The 17,405-nt window shown below is 33.7% G+C and overlaps 3 protein-coding genes across 3 annotated transcripts; 2 read left to right on the forward strand and 1 right to left on the reverse strand.

Annotated features, from left to right (window-relative positions):
• The first annotated feature begins 5 nt into the window (after positions 1 to 5).
• Positions 6 to 10,606, forward strand: LOC124535157. Its single transcript, XM_047111253.1, has 12 exons — positions 6 to 434; positions 922 to 1,014; positions 1,563 to 1,675; positions 2,535 to 2,622; positions 2,824 to 2,903; positions 4,286 to 4,420; positions 5,337 to 5,438; positions 6,210 to 6,351; positions 6,717 to 6,775; positions 6,980 to 7,090; positions 7,343 to 7,372; positions 7,538 to 10,606. Exons 1-12 carry the CDS (start codon positions 334 to 336, stop codon positions 8,800 to 8,802), a joined length of 2,319 nt encoding a protein of 772 aa, XP_046967209.1. The 5' UTR covers positions 6 to 333; the 3' UTR covers positions 8,803 to 10,606.
• A 1,870-nt stretch (positions 10,607 to 12,476) lies between these two features.
• LOC124535212 (protein YIPF5) lies at positions 12,477 to 13,572 on the forward strand. Its single transcript, XM_047111335.1, has 2 exons — positions 12,477 to 12,731; positions 12,806 to 13,572. The coding sequence occupies exons 1-2, from the start codon at positions 12,629 to 12,631 to the stop codon at positions 13,489 to 13,491; spliced, it is 789 nt and encodes a 262-aa protein (XP_046967291.1). The 5' UTR covers positions 12,477 to 12,628; the 3' UTR covers positions 13,492 to 13,572.
• Positions 13,573 to 14,768: 1,196 nt separating this feature from the next.
• On the reverse strand, positions 14,769 to 16,027 carry LOC124535213 (transmembrane emp24 domain-containing protein 7). Its single transcript, XM_047111336.1, has 4 exons — positions 15,754 to 16,027; positions 15,397 to 15,514; positions 15,185 to 15,312; positions 14,769 to 15,054 (listed from the first exon to the last, which is right to left on the reverse strand). Exons 1-4 carry the CDS (start codon positions 15,907 to 15,909, stop codon positions 14,824 to 14,826), a joined length of 633 nt encoding a protein of 210 aa, XP_046967292.1. The 5' UTR covers positions 15,910 to 16,027; the 3' UTR covers positions 14,769 to 14,823.
• Positions 16,028 to 17,405: the final 1,378 nt, after the last annotated feature.

The following is a 17,405-nucleotide window of genomic DNA, read 5'->3' on the forward strand; positions in this document are numbered from 1 at the left end:
TTTATTTAGTAGCTTTTGACTTTTTGCGACATTTATGCCCCAGAAGGTGCTCGTATTTTACTATAAAATCGTAAGACCAGTGATTCCACGATATTAAATGAAATCTATGAAATGTTAAGTGAAGAGTGCTTTATAAAAATGCCAAGAAATGTTTCTAAAAATACTAGACCTACGCCTAAAATCGTCGCGTAAACAAGTGCCCTACATTTCATACTTTTTCTCAAATGGAAGAAAGTTTCGTATTTGTACTTCTTTATAAAGGATCATAATAATAAACTTGTGATGGGTAATATTATCGGGCTCTGTGGTATCAAAATCGATTGAATAACTATTATGTATACATTAATAGAGATAGCTTTGAGCTTAGCAGTGCTAGCCACTTTTGTCACTGTCCTATCAGGATGCGTTTGTGGCTGCAAGAACTCCAACCAAAAGTAAGTATTAATCTTTAAGTGAAAACAATTTCAATTATAACATATCTTTACTACACACGATTTCTTACATATCTATATATACAATTGTATGAGTGATTGTAAAACTTCACCTAAACATATGTATTTCATTAAAATTAATAGTGATGTAAAATATGAAAGCAGTTATTCATGTAATTTGTCTATTAAATATCTACTTTTATAGAACACATATATTTCAAATTATAATATAATTATAAACAATTAAACATTACAACTAATATACAGCAGGGTCTTAATATCAAAATAATATTTTAAGTAGGTTCAGATACAAATTAACTACCCAGTTTCTCAATTTTTTATAAGGAATTTTATACAACAGAAAAAGTAAAAATGGAGCAGGTTATATACATCAACTAAATAAATACATAAAGCTAAAAAATAGCTATGATTGATAATATATAATTTTTATTTTCCTAGTCATAATTTAAAGATATATTGTATTTAACAGAAGTGAGTTGGTTGGTACGGCCGGTGTGGTCAAAATCCGTTTGGATGAGGAGGTACCATCTCCAACACCCACCACTCCGGCCTCCATCAAGCGGTTTGTTATTAGCATGCCCTAGACAAAATAAACATAACAGGGCTAACATAGATGTATAATGCTAATTATGCTACTAATATTTATTTTTCATAATTATTTTACTTCTTTTATCTTCTCCTTATTATTTAACATAATTTCTTTAGTGTTCTATGGTTTCTATCACTATTTATTAAAGTCGCCTCTCATGTTAGTAGCTACATAACATCCAGACATTTGTTATTTACTAACTATTTGTGGGAAAATGTTGTAATGATTATGTTTTTTTAAATGATTTATATATATTTTTGTTGCATGTAAATATGTGATTTAGTTTAATTAATTTTTAGTGAACAGCTATTGCCATACTGTGCGCTTATTCAATGTTTTAAAAGTATAATGTGTAATAAATTTATTTTAAACTTGAGGTATTTATTTGTAACAATGAAACCATCAATATAAAGACCTGTTCATAATTTTTCCATTGAACCAAAATAATTAATTATTTGCATTTCAACATATAATATTCAATTTAGTGTATCTAAGTTAATAAATAATTTAATTTTCAATAGGGCATCCACTCAAAACAGCCAGCGTAGTTTGCCAGAAATCCCACATCCTGTTGGAAGACATGACAGTGGTGACACAGCATCTGAAATTTATGCGACAGTCAATTTAGATGAAGGTAAAACATCATTATATTTTGCTTAAAAAACAAAAAAAATGACATTTGAGCTAATTTGATTTACGCAAATTAGCCCAATATTGACTATTCCAATACTTATAAACATTTGGCTATAGTTGTAATCATTGGTTTCTCACAGAAGTTCAACATACATATAGCAGGAATATTAGAAATGTCTTAAAAATATAACCGTTAACTGATTAAATTAGCTTATAAACTCATCTAGTAGTAATCATCAAACAGCATTACATGAATAAATTAAAATAAACTACAGCCATTATTTCTAATGTTTGCCTAAAGCCTCCTTTGGAGAAGGTTAGAGGAAGGCTGCTTGGTATAGGTGGTAGATTTTTCCCTAGCCTTCCCTAATTATTGTTTACCTGTATAGACGGGAATACAAGAATTATATTTAACTTAATAATTGAAACAAATGCAGCTTTAACTAAGACTAAAGAAATATGTTATATAAGCATGTAATTATTACAATATCTATTATGTATTCTCTACACAAGTCAATTTACATTTTTAATAACTACTGCATTCTTAGAATAATGAAACATCTTAAAGTACAATGCATTTACAAAATGAATCATTCCATCGTGCGAATCTGACTAATGCTGTTAATAGGAGATACGTTTATTTTTATAACATAATTACGTCTGTAAACGTAACGACAAAATAAATTGCATTTTTAATCTGCTACTGGATTCATCGAAGGAATCTAATCGATTATCGCGATATATTTATTTATCTATCGTAAATGGGGACTTGAAAGAGCCGCTGCTGGAAATTGATCAAGTATCTTTAGTCGATTAAAGAACGTCGTTATCAGTATTATGCATGTTACGCATTCTTCCAGGAAATAAAACCGCAGTGGTTGCGTCTACGAGCCGAGACCATCCCTACGAACATGCCTATGCTAAGCTTCAAAACGAAAGTCACAATGTGTAAGTGTCCTATAAACAAATGTTACATTAATGGTAAATTAACTTCAAATGCATTTATTATTAAACATTGCTTAGTCGCTCTTGTAGAATATCGGTTTCATGTCTCAAACCAATCTGAAACACATTGATATATTATATGATTTTGCATTAATATAGCATAAACATTTCTAAATAATTAATTACATTATATGTTTTTTTCAGAATTGTAGAAATAACACCTGACGAGAGATCGGACAATGAAATTCAAATCGATGAAAGGGAAGCAGCCTCTTCATCCGCCGGTAAATACCTTCGATAAGCTTTGGTAGCAAAACTAGTAAATAAAAATAATTTACACATTAATCGATGATCTTATAAATCAATTTTATGTATTAGCTGAAGTGACCTGTAACCTTGATTTAAGAATAAGCAGAAGATTTTTTAGTTAATTATTACATATGCAATATTTATTTAATTTGAATGTGGCACAGTTTTTGTTTCTTATTCGATGTATCACGAGCGTATTTAAAAGTTAATTACCTATCCAATCCAACACCTAGCCGTTTTACTAAACGGTAATCTGTAATGTGGTTTAGACTCTACTCTTTTTGAGATTGGTCCAAAAAAGCCCATTTCTCCAACTCTGTTTGGTCTCTCGGACCCCTAGTCTAAAATGCCCCATTCCTGAGATATTGGAAAAATCTAGTTTATCTGTAATTTCGAAACTAAGTGGATTTCACACCTACACCATATTAAGTTAGTACACCACAAGAGTAGTTATGATGTCAAAACAGTTTATTTTTTTTTTTAATGTAGGCACGATAATGTCAATATTTAGCATTTAACCAAATATTTATAAACTGTCAATATAAATATTTTTATTTGCATGAATTGAAGCTGTAACAGCGGGTTCATTCTGGTCGCCACTTGAATCTTTTAGTAATGTGTCTAGGCTGTTAGTTAAATGGCAAATTTAACCAGTTAGATCAAATCAAATCAAAATAAACGTTATTCAAGTAGGCTTTTACAAGCACTTTTGAATCGTCATTTTACAATTAAGTGAAGCTACCACAGGTTCGGAAAGTAGATTCTACCGAGAAGAACCGACAAGAAACTCAGTAGTTACTCTTTTTTAACATTCACAATTATAAAGTCATGTTAGTTAAATACAATTATTTAAATTAATATATCCTGCGTGTAAGTCAACAGGTATTAGCTCCACGCTTTATTATCATCTATAAAATCTTGTATTGAATAATATGCTTTTTCTACCAATGTATTTTTTACAAACGATTTGAATTTACTAAACGGCAAAGTTAAAAATGTGCGACAAATATACATATAGATGTATATGAGTCGAGATGGCCCAGTGGTTAGAACGCGTGCATCTTAACCGATGATTGCGGGTTCAAACCCAGGCAAGCACCGCTGATTCATGTGCTTAATTTGTCCTTATAATTCATCTCGTGCTCAGCGTTGAAGGAAAACATCGTGAGGAAACCTGCATGTGACAAATTTCATAGAAATTCTGCCACATGTGTATTCCACCAACTCGCATTGGAACAGCGTGGTGGAATATGTTGCAAACCTCCTCAAAGGGAGAGGCCTTTAGCCCAGCAGTGGGAATTTACAGGCTGTTGTTGTTGTTGTTGTAACATAATCATTTTATCTATGTACGTTGCAGCTGAAGCTGTGCTAATATCGGCGTCGGTGGCCATCAGCGGCCAGCTGCCGTCGAGCCAGGAGTTGCCCTACATCACGCCGCCCTCGCCGCGCCCCGAGCCCGTACACTTCAGCGGGGACTCCACTGACTCCGCCAGTAAGGGCCTCGTCTCGCTTTTCCCCTCATTCCATTACAGCTTCCAACTTCCCATCTCCCTCAAATTTTACCGATGACAGAATTTTGAGTGAGGCCATCTGTTTGACTACAACACAACCAATCATTAGACTGTTTTAAAAATTACCTGTTGCCTGTAAAGTCGGTATACGGAAGTTTTACGTGACAACGACTTTGAGTATTTAAATAATTTTAATGTGAATATTCATTCGTATAGTAGGAAGAAGGATGAAACAATAGTAACAATCTAAAACATTTATTTATACAAAAAATTATATTTAAAAAATTTATTTATACAAAGAATATCGCATTGAATTATGTCTGTCTCTCTCGCTCTTAGGCGGGCTAACCATGCCCGAGTGGGAGGGACGCGTGCCTCTCACTCGCTCTCATTGTGAGCGCATAACGTAAGCGGAGCGTAACGCAGTTTCTTGAAGTGTCACCCGGCAAACCAATTTATAAGACGTTGTCACGTCAATAATTTGTATTGCTTTTTGCCGGTATTGTATTTAAAATAATATAAAGACGAATGTATGTTCAATATGTCATGTCATGTAAGAGCTGAGATGGCCCAGTGGTTAGAACGCGTGCATCTTAACCGATGAAGTGGGTTGGGTTCAAACCCAGGCAAGCACCACTATATATATGTGCTTAATTGTGTTTATAATTCATCTCATGATCGGCGGTGAAGGAAAACATCGTGAGGAAACCTGCATGTGTCTAATTTCATCGAAATTCTGCCACATGTGCATTCCACCAACCCGCATTGGAACAGCGTGGTGGAATACGTTCCAAACCCTCCCCTTAATGGAAGAGGAGGCCTTATCTCAGCAGTGGGAAATTTACAGGCTGTTACTTTACTTTACTATTTTACTTTATGTCATGTTCATGTTTGCAGAGGGTTACACGAGTATCTCAGTGCGGGAGCCGCTGAGCAACATCCGCGCACAAAGTGTGAAGCCCGCGCAACCACACTACGCCACCGTCTCCGACGACTCGGGTAACTTGCCATTTTTATGTACAACTGCCATGTATGTATGTCGAAACTCTATTTTATACTGTTTCTAAAACACATATTGATGAAGCTAAAGAAACAAACTTCATTAATTCTTATTTTTTTTTAATGTAAATACGTAACGTACGGATACGGTACGACGTATAAGTACGACACAACTTATCACACACACACACACACACATCCGAATTGAGTACGCTATCCCAAATTATCAATATTTATATCTCATGCGAATATGATCTTTGCACAAACGTAATAACTTGTAATGTCATATGACCTAATATATTCATCGATTTACATGCACTTGCTTTCTCTGACGCGTGAATATATAGCGACGAATAGCGTCGAATGGCGCGATAGGGAGCTATTTCTATTGGTTGTGTAAATCGGCAGTAATCGGTTTTATTTTCATTCCATTCCATTTTCCGATGCTACATCTAATTTGTGTCGTACTGTAAATAAATAAATAAGAGACAACATCACATACATTACTCTGATCCCAATGTAAGTAGCTGAAGCACTTGTGTTATGGAAATCAGAAGTAACGACTGTACCACAAACACCCAGACCCAAGACAACATAGAAAACTAATGGTAATCTACATCGACTCGACCGGGAATCGAACCCGGGACCTCAGAGTGGGGTACCCATGAAAACTGGTGTACACGCCACTCGACCATGGAGGTCATGGTCGAGTGGCGTGTACACCGGTAAGTGTTACGTAGTGATGTTATTAAACCTGGCTTATTTCGGCAGATGAGATGTATGCAGCAATAGAGGAGGCGAGCGTCGGCGAGGGGTCGGACACGTACGCGCAGATCGCGCCCGAGCCGCGCCGACGGGAGCCCGCCACGCCCGCCGCGCCCGCGCTGCAGCCCGACGCCGCCCACCACGCCAGGTGAGCGCCCGAGCCGAGTCTTTGAGTACTGCTGTGATAACATATCATGAAGATGCTGTCTTATTGTCATACTAAGTAATATGGAAACAACAACAACAGCCTGTAAATTCCCACTGCTGGGCTAAAGGCCTCCTCTCCCTTTGAGGAGAAGGTTTGGAACATATTCCACCACACTGTTCCAATGCGGGTTGGTGGAATACACATGTGGCAGAATTTCTATGAAATTTGTCACATGCAGGTTTCCTCACGATGTTTTCCTTCACCGCTGAGCACGAGATGAATTATAAAGACAAATTAAGCACAATATGGAAACATGTGAAATCTATGGAGTTACGTTTTTAAAATATTCATCGTGTTATTGACAGAAGGAGTGCTCCACCTGAAATTGGAGCATCTACGTCTACAGCTACACACTCCCGCCAAGGTAATTACTATGTTATCTGTATTATTTACTTTTCTATCTCAATGATGGTTAGTGAGATGTTGTTGTCAATTTAATAAAGTTTTGATTAAAAATTACAATAACTTCCTTATTTTTTATAAAAAAATATTTAACGATGAGATAAACATTATTATCGATAAATAAAAAAAAAACACAAATGATGAATGCCAACTTTCATAATTTCAGCGTCGATGTCATCTTGTTCAAACTCAACGGGGGCGCTGGGATCGCCTAAACCGGAGAAAAGACAGGCCAACTCTCCGCTGCCACCGCCACCGCACCCTTCGCACGCCCCACACCCCGCGCACGCCTCGCACGCCGCGCACACAACGCACGCCGCGCACGCCACGCACGCCGCGCACACAACGCACGCCGCGCACGCCGCACACGCAGCGCACGCCACGCACGCCTCGCACAGCACGCACGCCACGCACGCCGCACACGCCACGCACGCCACGCACGCCGCGCACAGCACGCACGCAACGCACGGAGCACACACTGCGCACGCTCCGCACGCCTCACACCCGCCCCGCACCGCGGATACACTCGCGCAAAGACATCAGAGGATATCTAGCACTGGTAAGAATCTTAATGTATTGATCATGCTTAAATAATTCATATAAGATGACATGAATTATATGACCTTAGAATTGATTGTAGAGCACAATTTGTTTTGTATGCTCTAGTATCCCTTTGTCCACATTAAAAATATCAAAGCTAATTAATGATGGTATATTTTCTCAGGTGATCTTCATTTTAATCACGACAAACTACGCCGAAGTCTCAACGAGAAACACCAGAGGAATAACAGCTGCGTCAGTTCTTCCGACTTCTATGGGTGTAATTATCCGGTTGAAAAACATCGGTTCAGCTCCGGCGACCTCATACGACCACTCGTAGCCCGAGAACTAAACTTTGATATTGACCAAAAAGAAAACCCCACCGACAACTTTTATAACTCTATCGACGCTCCCGGATACAGCGACTACTCTTCAGCAGAAGCCAATAACAGTATCACCTCGGAACAACGTGCTACGGAAAGCCCTTCTCGAAATGTGGAGGAAATGTACGCCAAAGTAATGAAAAAAGCTAAGGCGAAAGAAGAATTAGTGTGGAAATCAAAAGACCCCGCAAATACAGAAACCGAAACGAAAGTATTGAAGTATCGAAGTGACGATCCCGGGTATGAAACTATAGACCGGAAACAATCCGTCAATCACGGCTATGAGACTATAGCACGCAAGGAACGAAAGAGCTCCAATCAGGATCCAGGTTACGAAACTGTCAAGGATATAAATAAAGCTGGCCCACCTAACTACCCTAATAACAATTTATCGAAATTAAATAATTTGAATGTCGACAGTGGGCCAAATAGTATTTTAAGTAGCGATGCTGGATACGAACATATTTCGAAAACAGATGCCAATGCTTCAGATTCGGATCCCAATTACGAAGTGCTAAGAAATCAACCACCGACACCGCCTTACGCAACTATTGCTCCTGACTATAAAGTCCAGCCTACATATTCAACAGTAAATAAGAGGGCAGGAAAATATAACAATTGGTCTGGTAACAATAACGATGACTCTACTCTAGAACCAAATTACGAATCGATGACACACGAACCTTTTTATAACACTGGAAGCGAATCTGATTCTAATTACGAATCCGTTCGACCGAAAGATTCAAGCTTCGATAGTCAGGATCCTAATTACGAATCGCTAAGATGCAAAGATCCTAAGTACGAATCCGTGCGATCGAAAGATCCTAAGTACGACTCAGTTAGATCTAAAAAAGATCCAAACTATGAAAGTGTAAAATATTTCGAATTGTCTAAAAGAGAACCGCCATACGAGAAAGTCAACAATGAGACCGCCGAAAGCTCTGGTATCGACAGATCTGATTCGTCAGCGGGCTACGAGAAGATAAATGTTCAAAAAACGAAGGACTCAAAAAACAGTATTAATAACGGAGCCGATTGCACTGTAAGTGATTATTTCCAAGTTTAACTTTTGATATAAAGTATTTTTTTTACTTGTAATGGACCTACGATGGCGTCATAAATGTAGTTAGTGTTTGACGACATACCTAGGAATAACTTTGAGATTTTGTGCTTTTTATTTATTTATATTTTTACAAATTTACTGTGTATAGTACCTCAAAGATAGATGTAACCTAATATCTTCCTTAGGTATCTGTGATATATATTGTGAGTATGAAAATTTTCTTACTCAGTTAAGTTTTAAGTTCGACATCAATGTTGTTTACGTTTTATCAAAAGGCAGGCTTTTAAAACATTTGTAATCTCCATTTATTAGTGTTCATATTAAAAAAAGACAGGTGTATTACATGTGATTATATATACATACATGTACAAATTGTAGATTGTACATATATTCGCGGACGTAGTTTGTAACAGTTAGAACTATGTTTTTTTAATGTATCTTTATCTTAACCGACTACATTGTAACAAAAGTAGGAACATTTTGTATACCTTCTGTAACTAAATGGGTTATATTTAGTCGATATTTTAACTTATATATGTTCTTTGATCTGTTTGTCCATAATGACACAATACGCAATCCAATTATATTATTTTTAAACTGATACACAAACATATACACTGTAATAACGGGATCTATTACCTTACCTTTATTAGTGCCCATCCATCCTCTCATCCAACGAGAGAAATAGAAATACAATGTTATTTAATTATTGTACAGGCATTTAATATTAATTTAGCGAATTTAAACCAATGGGCATTTAATAGCCAAACTCCATATTTTTATCGAAATATTTAACGGTTCTATATAATAATACTAAACTGATTCTAATATATTTCTTGTGGTATATGATATATTTTGTTTTTATTAATGGTTATGTTTTGTTATCATTACACAAAGTATGTTATAATTATTATTAAGTATTTTAAGTTAATTTATCGTCCGTATCGATTAAATAAAAATATGATAGGTGACTTATAAAGTAGTACCTGATCTTTTGTTTTAAACATATAATTTATTATGAAATGTTTTAAATTTAAATAAAAAATGTTTGGTCTTTGATAAGTACTTACACCATAGTAAAACCCATCCTCGGTAGTATTATTATTATTAAATGTATAATGTTTAATATAAAAGCTATTATTTGTCTTTATGATTCAAAATACTCTTGATCCTAATGAGTGTATACTTTTGGTGCTACCATCAACAACAAAAAATCACCACAAAACAAATTGCTAAGTACAACATTCCACTTTTCTCACAATTATTAAGTTATCTTAACGCATCATGAACACTTGTTCAAATTTAAATCTAGAGATTTAACATATTAACTAACAACTGGTTATATATTGAAAAACAGAATTTCCATGTTTTGATCAAAATATTTCAGTTAGCAGTTTCGTTTTATTTGAAGAAAATTTCATTAAATTTGAAGAAGTTTTTTTCAGTCAAATTTGTACAAAGTTTGTTGAAAAAAATAAACCTCAAAATTGCCTCAGGTTTCAAGGTCACGTTTTTAATAAAGTAAGTTGATAGATTTTTATTTATTTTTTCTTTATAGGTAATTCTTATTAATAACTGTAATATAATATGATGAAAATTTTATTTTGTTACGATTTTTTTTTAATAGTTGTTAGACTTGATAACGGTTTGTACAAATTTCCTTAAAAACAACCCTGAAATTAATAAATTTGTACACAATAATGATAATCCATGCAAAGATAACAAGTAAAATATACTATGCAATATTTTAACAAACAAATGCATTTTAAAATGATTTAAAGATTCATAACTACTTTTCAAGTTGACTTTGTGTGGGGGCTTATTAATAATATTTTATGAAACAACACAATTTATATCATTTGATATTTATATTACAAATACAATAATAACAAACCGAATATAAAATGATATAAGGTGAAATTGATAAATAAACTAATAAAACTTTTTCTTTTTAACCAGCCCTTTTTTATATTTTTTGTTCGATGTAAATGTAATTTTCGCTTATGTAAGTGTTCTGTATATCAAGTTCATGGATTTCATTTATAAATGTATTTGGCAACCATTCCATGATCACATTCGATGGGTAAATAATATATTCAACGAAATAAAGTATGCCATATGAACGACGTATTTTATTAAAGTGTTTGATTTAATGTGCGAATTATATCATAAACCAAGTATTAATAATAATACTTTAAATGCAGAATGTAACATCGATTATAGACTAAGCGATTTAATCATAATTAAATAGTAGTAAAATTATCTACATCAAAAATTTTTATACTAATATATTATACTATAGATATTACGCCAAAAAACTATGTCCGAGTAGGGAGGAACTACGACGGAGAAAAGTATAAATAGTCGTTAAACAAGACAAAAACAATAGTGATAACAAAACAGAGACAAATCGAGGATCTCTAACGACACTGCTACAGTGATGCTTCAATCTAGGACTTTCAAACTCAATTCAACTGGATCACCAACTTTTTGGCAATACATGCAATCTCAAAATTTGTCAATTCTGGTGTTCCTACCTACCTACTATGTTTCTTCTGTACGACGCCGGCCATGCTAATATTTCTCGTAAAAACGTTGACGACAACCAGAAGAAACTTGTGTCTGTAATGGAATCTTTGTTTTAATAAAATTATTGTTTACAATGTTGGGGCCAGCTAAACCTAGTCTTATTCAACCCCAATAAGACACAAGTTGACGTGATAACCGCAAAAAACACGTTTTGAGAACATTCGTCTTAGTGACACAGTCGGTATCAGAGTCTCGTTCAATTTCGGAGTCAATTGAAAAGTAGAATCAATGTGCCCCTCCCCAGCTCCCCTAAACCAAATTCTTCATTTTGACCACATTTAACGCAGGCGGCTCGAATTATGGACGATCAAGCCCAATCGATCTTCTCTATCGTTTAGCTTTGTGTAAAGATGTTGTATCATTGATGCATTTTCTACTACATTTTTTTTTGAGAAAAGTTCTGAATGATGTCTTAGGTTAATTTCACTAGACTAGAGAAGAAGACCAGTTGCTATAAGCAGAAGTAGAAGGAATATAATAATGATTATATTTTAAAGAACGCTAAAATATAAAAAGTAAAGTAACAGCCTGTAAATTTTCCACAGCTGGGCTAAAGCCTCCTATCCCATTAAGGAGAGGGTTTAGAACATATTCCACCACGCTGTTCCAACGCGGGTTGGTGGAATGTACATGTGGCAGAATTTTGATGAAATTAGCCACATGCCAGTTTCCTCACAATGTTTTCCTTCACCGCCGAACACGAGTTGAATTATAAACACAAATTAAGCACATATATAGTGGTGCTTCCCTGGATTTGAACCCGAAATCATATGCACGAGTTCTAACCACTGGGCTATCTCATCTTCTTCCACGCTAAAATATGTCAGACATTTATTTATCGGCTTTCATTTTATCAGTAAAATACAACCGGACTTGTGAATCATGATGTCCAACAGTAAATGCAAATTTAGGTCAAGAAGATTATACATTTTAAATAAGTAGGTATAAAAAGTGACTTGTTCCAGTCATTGTTTTTATTTCTTTATCCTTTTCCAATCCTTGTGATGAATCGTGACTTTATACTGTTACATTGAAAATCTTTAAAGCCTTGCATTCAATGCTGAAAATAGTTAGGCTGACGTGCATTTGTTGACGTATTGACAAATGTCGAGTGACAGTTGACGTAAATTAAAATTTATTTTGAAGAAATATGCCGAATAGTATTAGTGTGATATAAATATTGTGGTATATCACATTATAATAATAAGCCAATTAAAATAATCACATTTGAACATATAAAATGGCATACCCAAATCAAGGCGATTACTCTTGGCAACCTCAAAATAACACTTCAAACTATTCTTTTAACACTTCAAATACATTTGGTGATTCTCAAACACTAGGTCGGTATAAATTTTATATTAATAGTAACAATTATTCCTTTTAGAAACATAAATATGAACCGTCTTTTTTTTAGATTTTCAGAACTTTACAGCAGAACAACAGAATTATTCCTTCGACCAAGGACAAAGTCTTCCCGCCAACAACAATCAATATTATAATCCTAACATATTTACCCCAGCGCCAATACCTGGAGAAGCAACACCCGGTGAAACATCTGAATTTGATGAACCTCCGCTACTTGATGAATTAGAAATTTATCCAGACAGAATACTTGAGAAGACTTTAGCTGTGCTTAATCCATTTCACGGTCAATCTAAAGCAGATGATGCTAATTTTCTACTAAGAGATACAGACATAGCAGGCCCAATAGCATTTTGTCTAGCTTTAGCTGTCTGTCTCTTTCTCTCCGGAAATAAAGCACATTTCGGATATGTATATGGACTATCCGTTATGTCAGTTATATTAATGTATTTCTTACTTTCCCTTATGAGCCGAACGGAAGGAGTTTTTACTTTGCTAAGTGTTGCTAGTGTACTGGGCTATTGTATGCTGCCTATGGTAGTTTTAGCCAGTCTTGGTATATTTATATCTCTTGAAGGTTCTATAGGCCTCTCTCTTTCAGCCATTGCAGTAATTTGGTCAGCTTTGTCTGCAAGTCGCCTATTTGTAACAATGTCTGGTGATTCTGAACAAAGACCTCTTATTGCATATCCATGTGCCCTAGTCAATGGAGTTTTTGCTCTCCTTGTTTTATTTTAACATTGCATGGATCATAAAAAAACATTTTATTACAATAACTACAGATCTAATTTCATATATTTTGTATAGAAAATCATATAAACTAACAAATAATTGTATGTAACCCTTGTCTATTTCCTGTATTGCAATAAATAAACTGTAAATATAAAAATAATGGTTTTGCTCATTTTATTCTTAAAATTATTTCATTTAAAAAATATTTTTCATATAATGAGAATCAGCAACACAAACATACGGAGTTTGTTTTTATGTAATTATTCTTAATTATACTTTTAGAAAGGATAAAAAGTTACCAACTAAGTGGTAACATTAGTCACTTTCTTTGTGATATAATTAATTCACTGTAAATATGCTTGTATATCATTTACTATTAATCAATTAGCGAACAAAATTTGAATATTGTTAACATTCTTGCTAAGATATGATATGATATTTATTGTAAATATAGCTATATCATGATTGTATAAAGCTTTTTTTAGTTGACTATGTTTGTATGATAGCTTGGTCCAAGAATCCCATTGTTGCAAGAAATCAAAAAGTGCATTGATAATAGATTGATTAGTCTAAATAATCTTTATACAATGATCTCTTTAGTTCATATACATCTTTTTTGAAGTAATATCCTTGATTGCTGTTGGTATACATACTTATATCATTTTTTGTATACATTATCTAACCTAAATAATAGGTATTTTATTGATCCTTCTCAGGGCTTGAACGATAAATGTTGTTATTAAATTAGTCAAATAATATCTTAAAGAGATCATAAATCAATAAAATCATCTTCCAATCATACAAAGTTTATAAATAAAACTGTAAGTGGTCCGTTTCAATATGACATAATAATTCACAGGCTTACAGTGCCTGTAAATTATAATTTTTGTTGTAGTTTTTTATTGCATAGTGACAAAATTTTTACAAAAAGGTTAAAATCAAATTCATTTTAATTAATAGAATTCAACAGGAAATGCTGCAACTTTTACTTACCATATTACTTTGACCACCATATTACTCAGTCATGGTTTGTACAGCATACTATTTTATGTGATTTACAGCAATTTAAATAATTCTTCAGTAAAAAATAATTACAAGTTTTCCAGTCAATAATATTTTCATAATCATCTGTGAGTTTTAAATACTATAATTTTTGCCATGACAAAGTTTAGCAAAAATCTTTTAAGCCAACAAGTGCATTATATAAATAAAATCAGTAGTCATAAATCACACTAAAGTTATAATTTAAGATTTTATTAATAGGTTTTAAAACAAAACAAAAATTAGCCCATGAAATATATTAATATTAGTACATTAAACTAATTAATTGTTACAATATCATTTCATATTGTATAAACTTGGTCGATCACTAAAGAAGTTCTTCAAGACCATAACCTGTGCAAGTGCAACACACATAATTGCAAGGGTTTCTCCCATGGACCACCAAAATACTCTTTCATTGAGATCTTCAGCTCGTTTACGACCTTGAGCCTCCCTAAGCCTGTGGTGTGTTTGTTGGTCAATAATCTTATTGAGTGCAGAATGAATTTCTTCTGCAGAGGTTTCCAACTAAAAAAGAAAATGTTTTATATAAAGACAAACTATTCATACATTCTAATAAATATTTTATTCATGCAAGAATTTTAAATTGAAGTAAGTGTATAAATTGAATAACATGTTAAAAAGGAAATTGTGTAACCTGAGTTAAAACTGTTGCATGTTCACCAATTCCTGGAAGTGGTTGTTCAGGACCAACATTGAACTCCATATAAACAAGTTTGTGTGAAAAAGTACTAAATTCATTACTGAAGCAGGCTTTATACACTCCTGTAAATATTATCAAAAAATGTATTTTGTTAAAAATGTTCATATCATATAAATACTAATAATACATCATAAATCAGTGGGTACCTGTTTGCTGTGCTATGAATTTATGGGAATCATACTGCATTTTTTGCTGCTGGTACAAAATTTGTTTATTGGGGCCTTCAATTTTCACATCTACATCATACTGGCCTCCAGTTATAACCTGAAAATTGAAATAAAATATATCCAGATATAATATTAAAGTATTAGTATAAAAGTATGTATATTCAATAAAATTATTGTATATTTTCTTAAGCTATAATTTAATGTTTTCATTAACTCTTTTACAAATGATGCCTGATGTCCGAATAAGAAAAAAATGTTTTGTGAAACATAAAAGCTTATTGTAAGTAAAGGAAACGAAACCTTGAAAAGGGACAGGAAAAATAAAAAGTTATTTACCTGATATTCTAGCGTGGCAGAAGTATTTTGGTCAATTTCTTGGTAAAAACATTCCACGGCACTATCGGGTAATTCAAATGTAAGTTCTACACTTTTCGAATAAATACCACTAATTAAAGCGACTAGTATTGTAAATAGAAGAGGCGTTATAAACATTTTGTAATTATAATTTGAGAAAGCACAGAAACATTAAAAAATAATAATCATTAAACTATCGCATTACTTGACAGTGACATTGCAATCGGCATACACATTACACGTAATACTGATTTTTTTTAAATGGCAAGGGTCAATGATTGCTAGTGTTGCCCTACCTACTTACTTAAAAACATCGTGAATAGAGTTGTACATACAAAAGCTGCATAAAGAAAATAATGTAAAGTTAATATTGGTGATATTTCTGAAAGTAAGTTGTACTAAAAATTACTGTTTGGCTCAACATTTAATTTCCTAGTATATATTATAATTTATAAAATATTTTTGCGCTCGTCACTGACCGGAACAAACGTATCAGGCATACGCAACCCCTCCACCCACGGTGTGGACTTCTGCAAGTTCTGCAACATAAGGGGTCTGGTCACTTTCATCTTGAGACAGTGAAACTTCTCTTCTTATCGAGACCTAGATAACCTATTTTTTCTTTCCTACCCCGGGAGACATCCTTTCTTAATGTGCTTATACGTTCATTGCCTCTATAGTGATAGCTTGTCTTAGCATTACCTCTACGTGAATATATGTAATGCTAAAACAAATTGTATATATAGAGCACATCCAACTAGCGACAGATTTTGCGCTGCAGCAAATCACAACCGTTATGATCGTGACTAATTCCTAACGATTTTAACGAATACCACACTGAATTACTGATATAAGGTACTATCTATCATAAGGGGAGATCTCCGACCACTGTCATGTTCGGAGTACAGTGCCGGTTACGCGTCTAATACACTACAGGTCACTGAATCAGGATGCTGATACGGCCCTTCTTTACATATAAGTATTACATATATTATGAATAGTAGTAATTATAAACCAAATTACTTGGAGGAATGTGGCCGTCTTTCTCCATTATGCACGCTGATAATTATCATATAGCATATAGCACTTTAAATGGATCGATAAGGACGTAAAAATAAAAATATATTTGAAGAACACGTAAAAGACAAAAAAAAAACTCAAGGTATTTTGCTAAATGAGAACGATTTATCATGAGACTGTAAGAATTTTGATTATTTTTTGTTTTTGACCAACGTTTTCCCTTGAAATTTGATTCATGCAAAATCAAGTACAAATTATACATTTTATAATGTAAATGTACGATCTTTCTACGGAAACTTTACGTACAAAAGATTATGCATTATCAAAGATTTAAAGAAAGATAGCTGTCTCGATGTCTATTTATTTATTTTAGTCGGCAAGCGTGGTTTTCTCTTAAAGAGGTATTTATGTCACAATTTTGTTCTATTTATTTAAACGTTTGGTAAGATAAAGGTAAATTATGTTGTAATGTTATTCGTAGTAAGTAAAGATAATTTTTGGTTACTTTATCAATGACATAAACTATACATCAGATTTTTTAGAAGCCTGAAGTTACTAAGTATAAACTAAATAAAATTGACATAATATTAAAAAAAATTGTCTAACGTAATATA

Source organism: Vanessa cardui, chromosome 14, assembly GCF_905220365.1.
Source record: "Vanessa cardui chromosome 14, ilVanCard2.1, whole genome shotgun sequence".
Lineage (NCBI taxonomy): Eukaryota > Metazoa > Arthropoda > Insecta > Lepidoptera > Nymphalidae > Vanessa > Vanessa cardui.

Coding starts and splice junctions, on each gene's coding strand:
- LOC124535157 (XM_047111253.1), top strand. CDS start 334: ATGTATACATTAATAGAGATAGCTTTGAGCTTAGCAGTGCTAGCCACT. Junction 6,776..6,979: donor AGCTACACACTCCCGCCAAG/GTAATTACTATG, acceptor TCATAATTTCAG/CGTCGATGTCATCTTGTTCA. Junction 7,373..7,537: donor TCAGAGGATATCTAGCACTG/GTAAGAATCTTA, acceptor ATATTTTCTCAG/GTGATCTTCATTTTAATCAC.
- LOC124535212 (XM_047111335.1), top strand. CDS start 12,629: ATGGCATACCCAAATCAAGGCGATTACTCTTGGCAACCTCAAAATAAC. Junction 12,732..12,805: donor TGGTGATTCTCAAACACTAG/GTCGGTATAAAT, acceptor TCTTTTTTTTAG/ATTTTCAGAACTTTACAGCA.
- LOC124535213 (XM_047111336.1), bottom strand. CDS start 15,909: ATGTTTATAACGCCTCTTCTATTTACAATACTAGTCGCTTTAATTAGT. Junction 15,313..15,396: donor ATTCATAGCACAGCAAACAG/GTACCCACTGAT, acceptor TAATATTTACAG/GAGTGTATAAAGCCTGCTTC. Junction 15,055..15,184: donor ATGCAACAGTTTTAACTCAG/GTTACACAATTT, acceptor TTTCTTTTTTAG/TTGGAAACCTCTGCAGAAGA.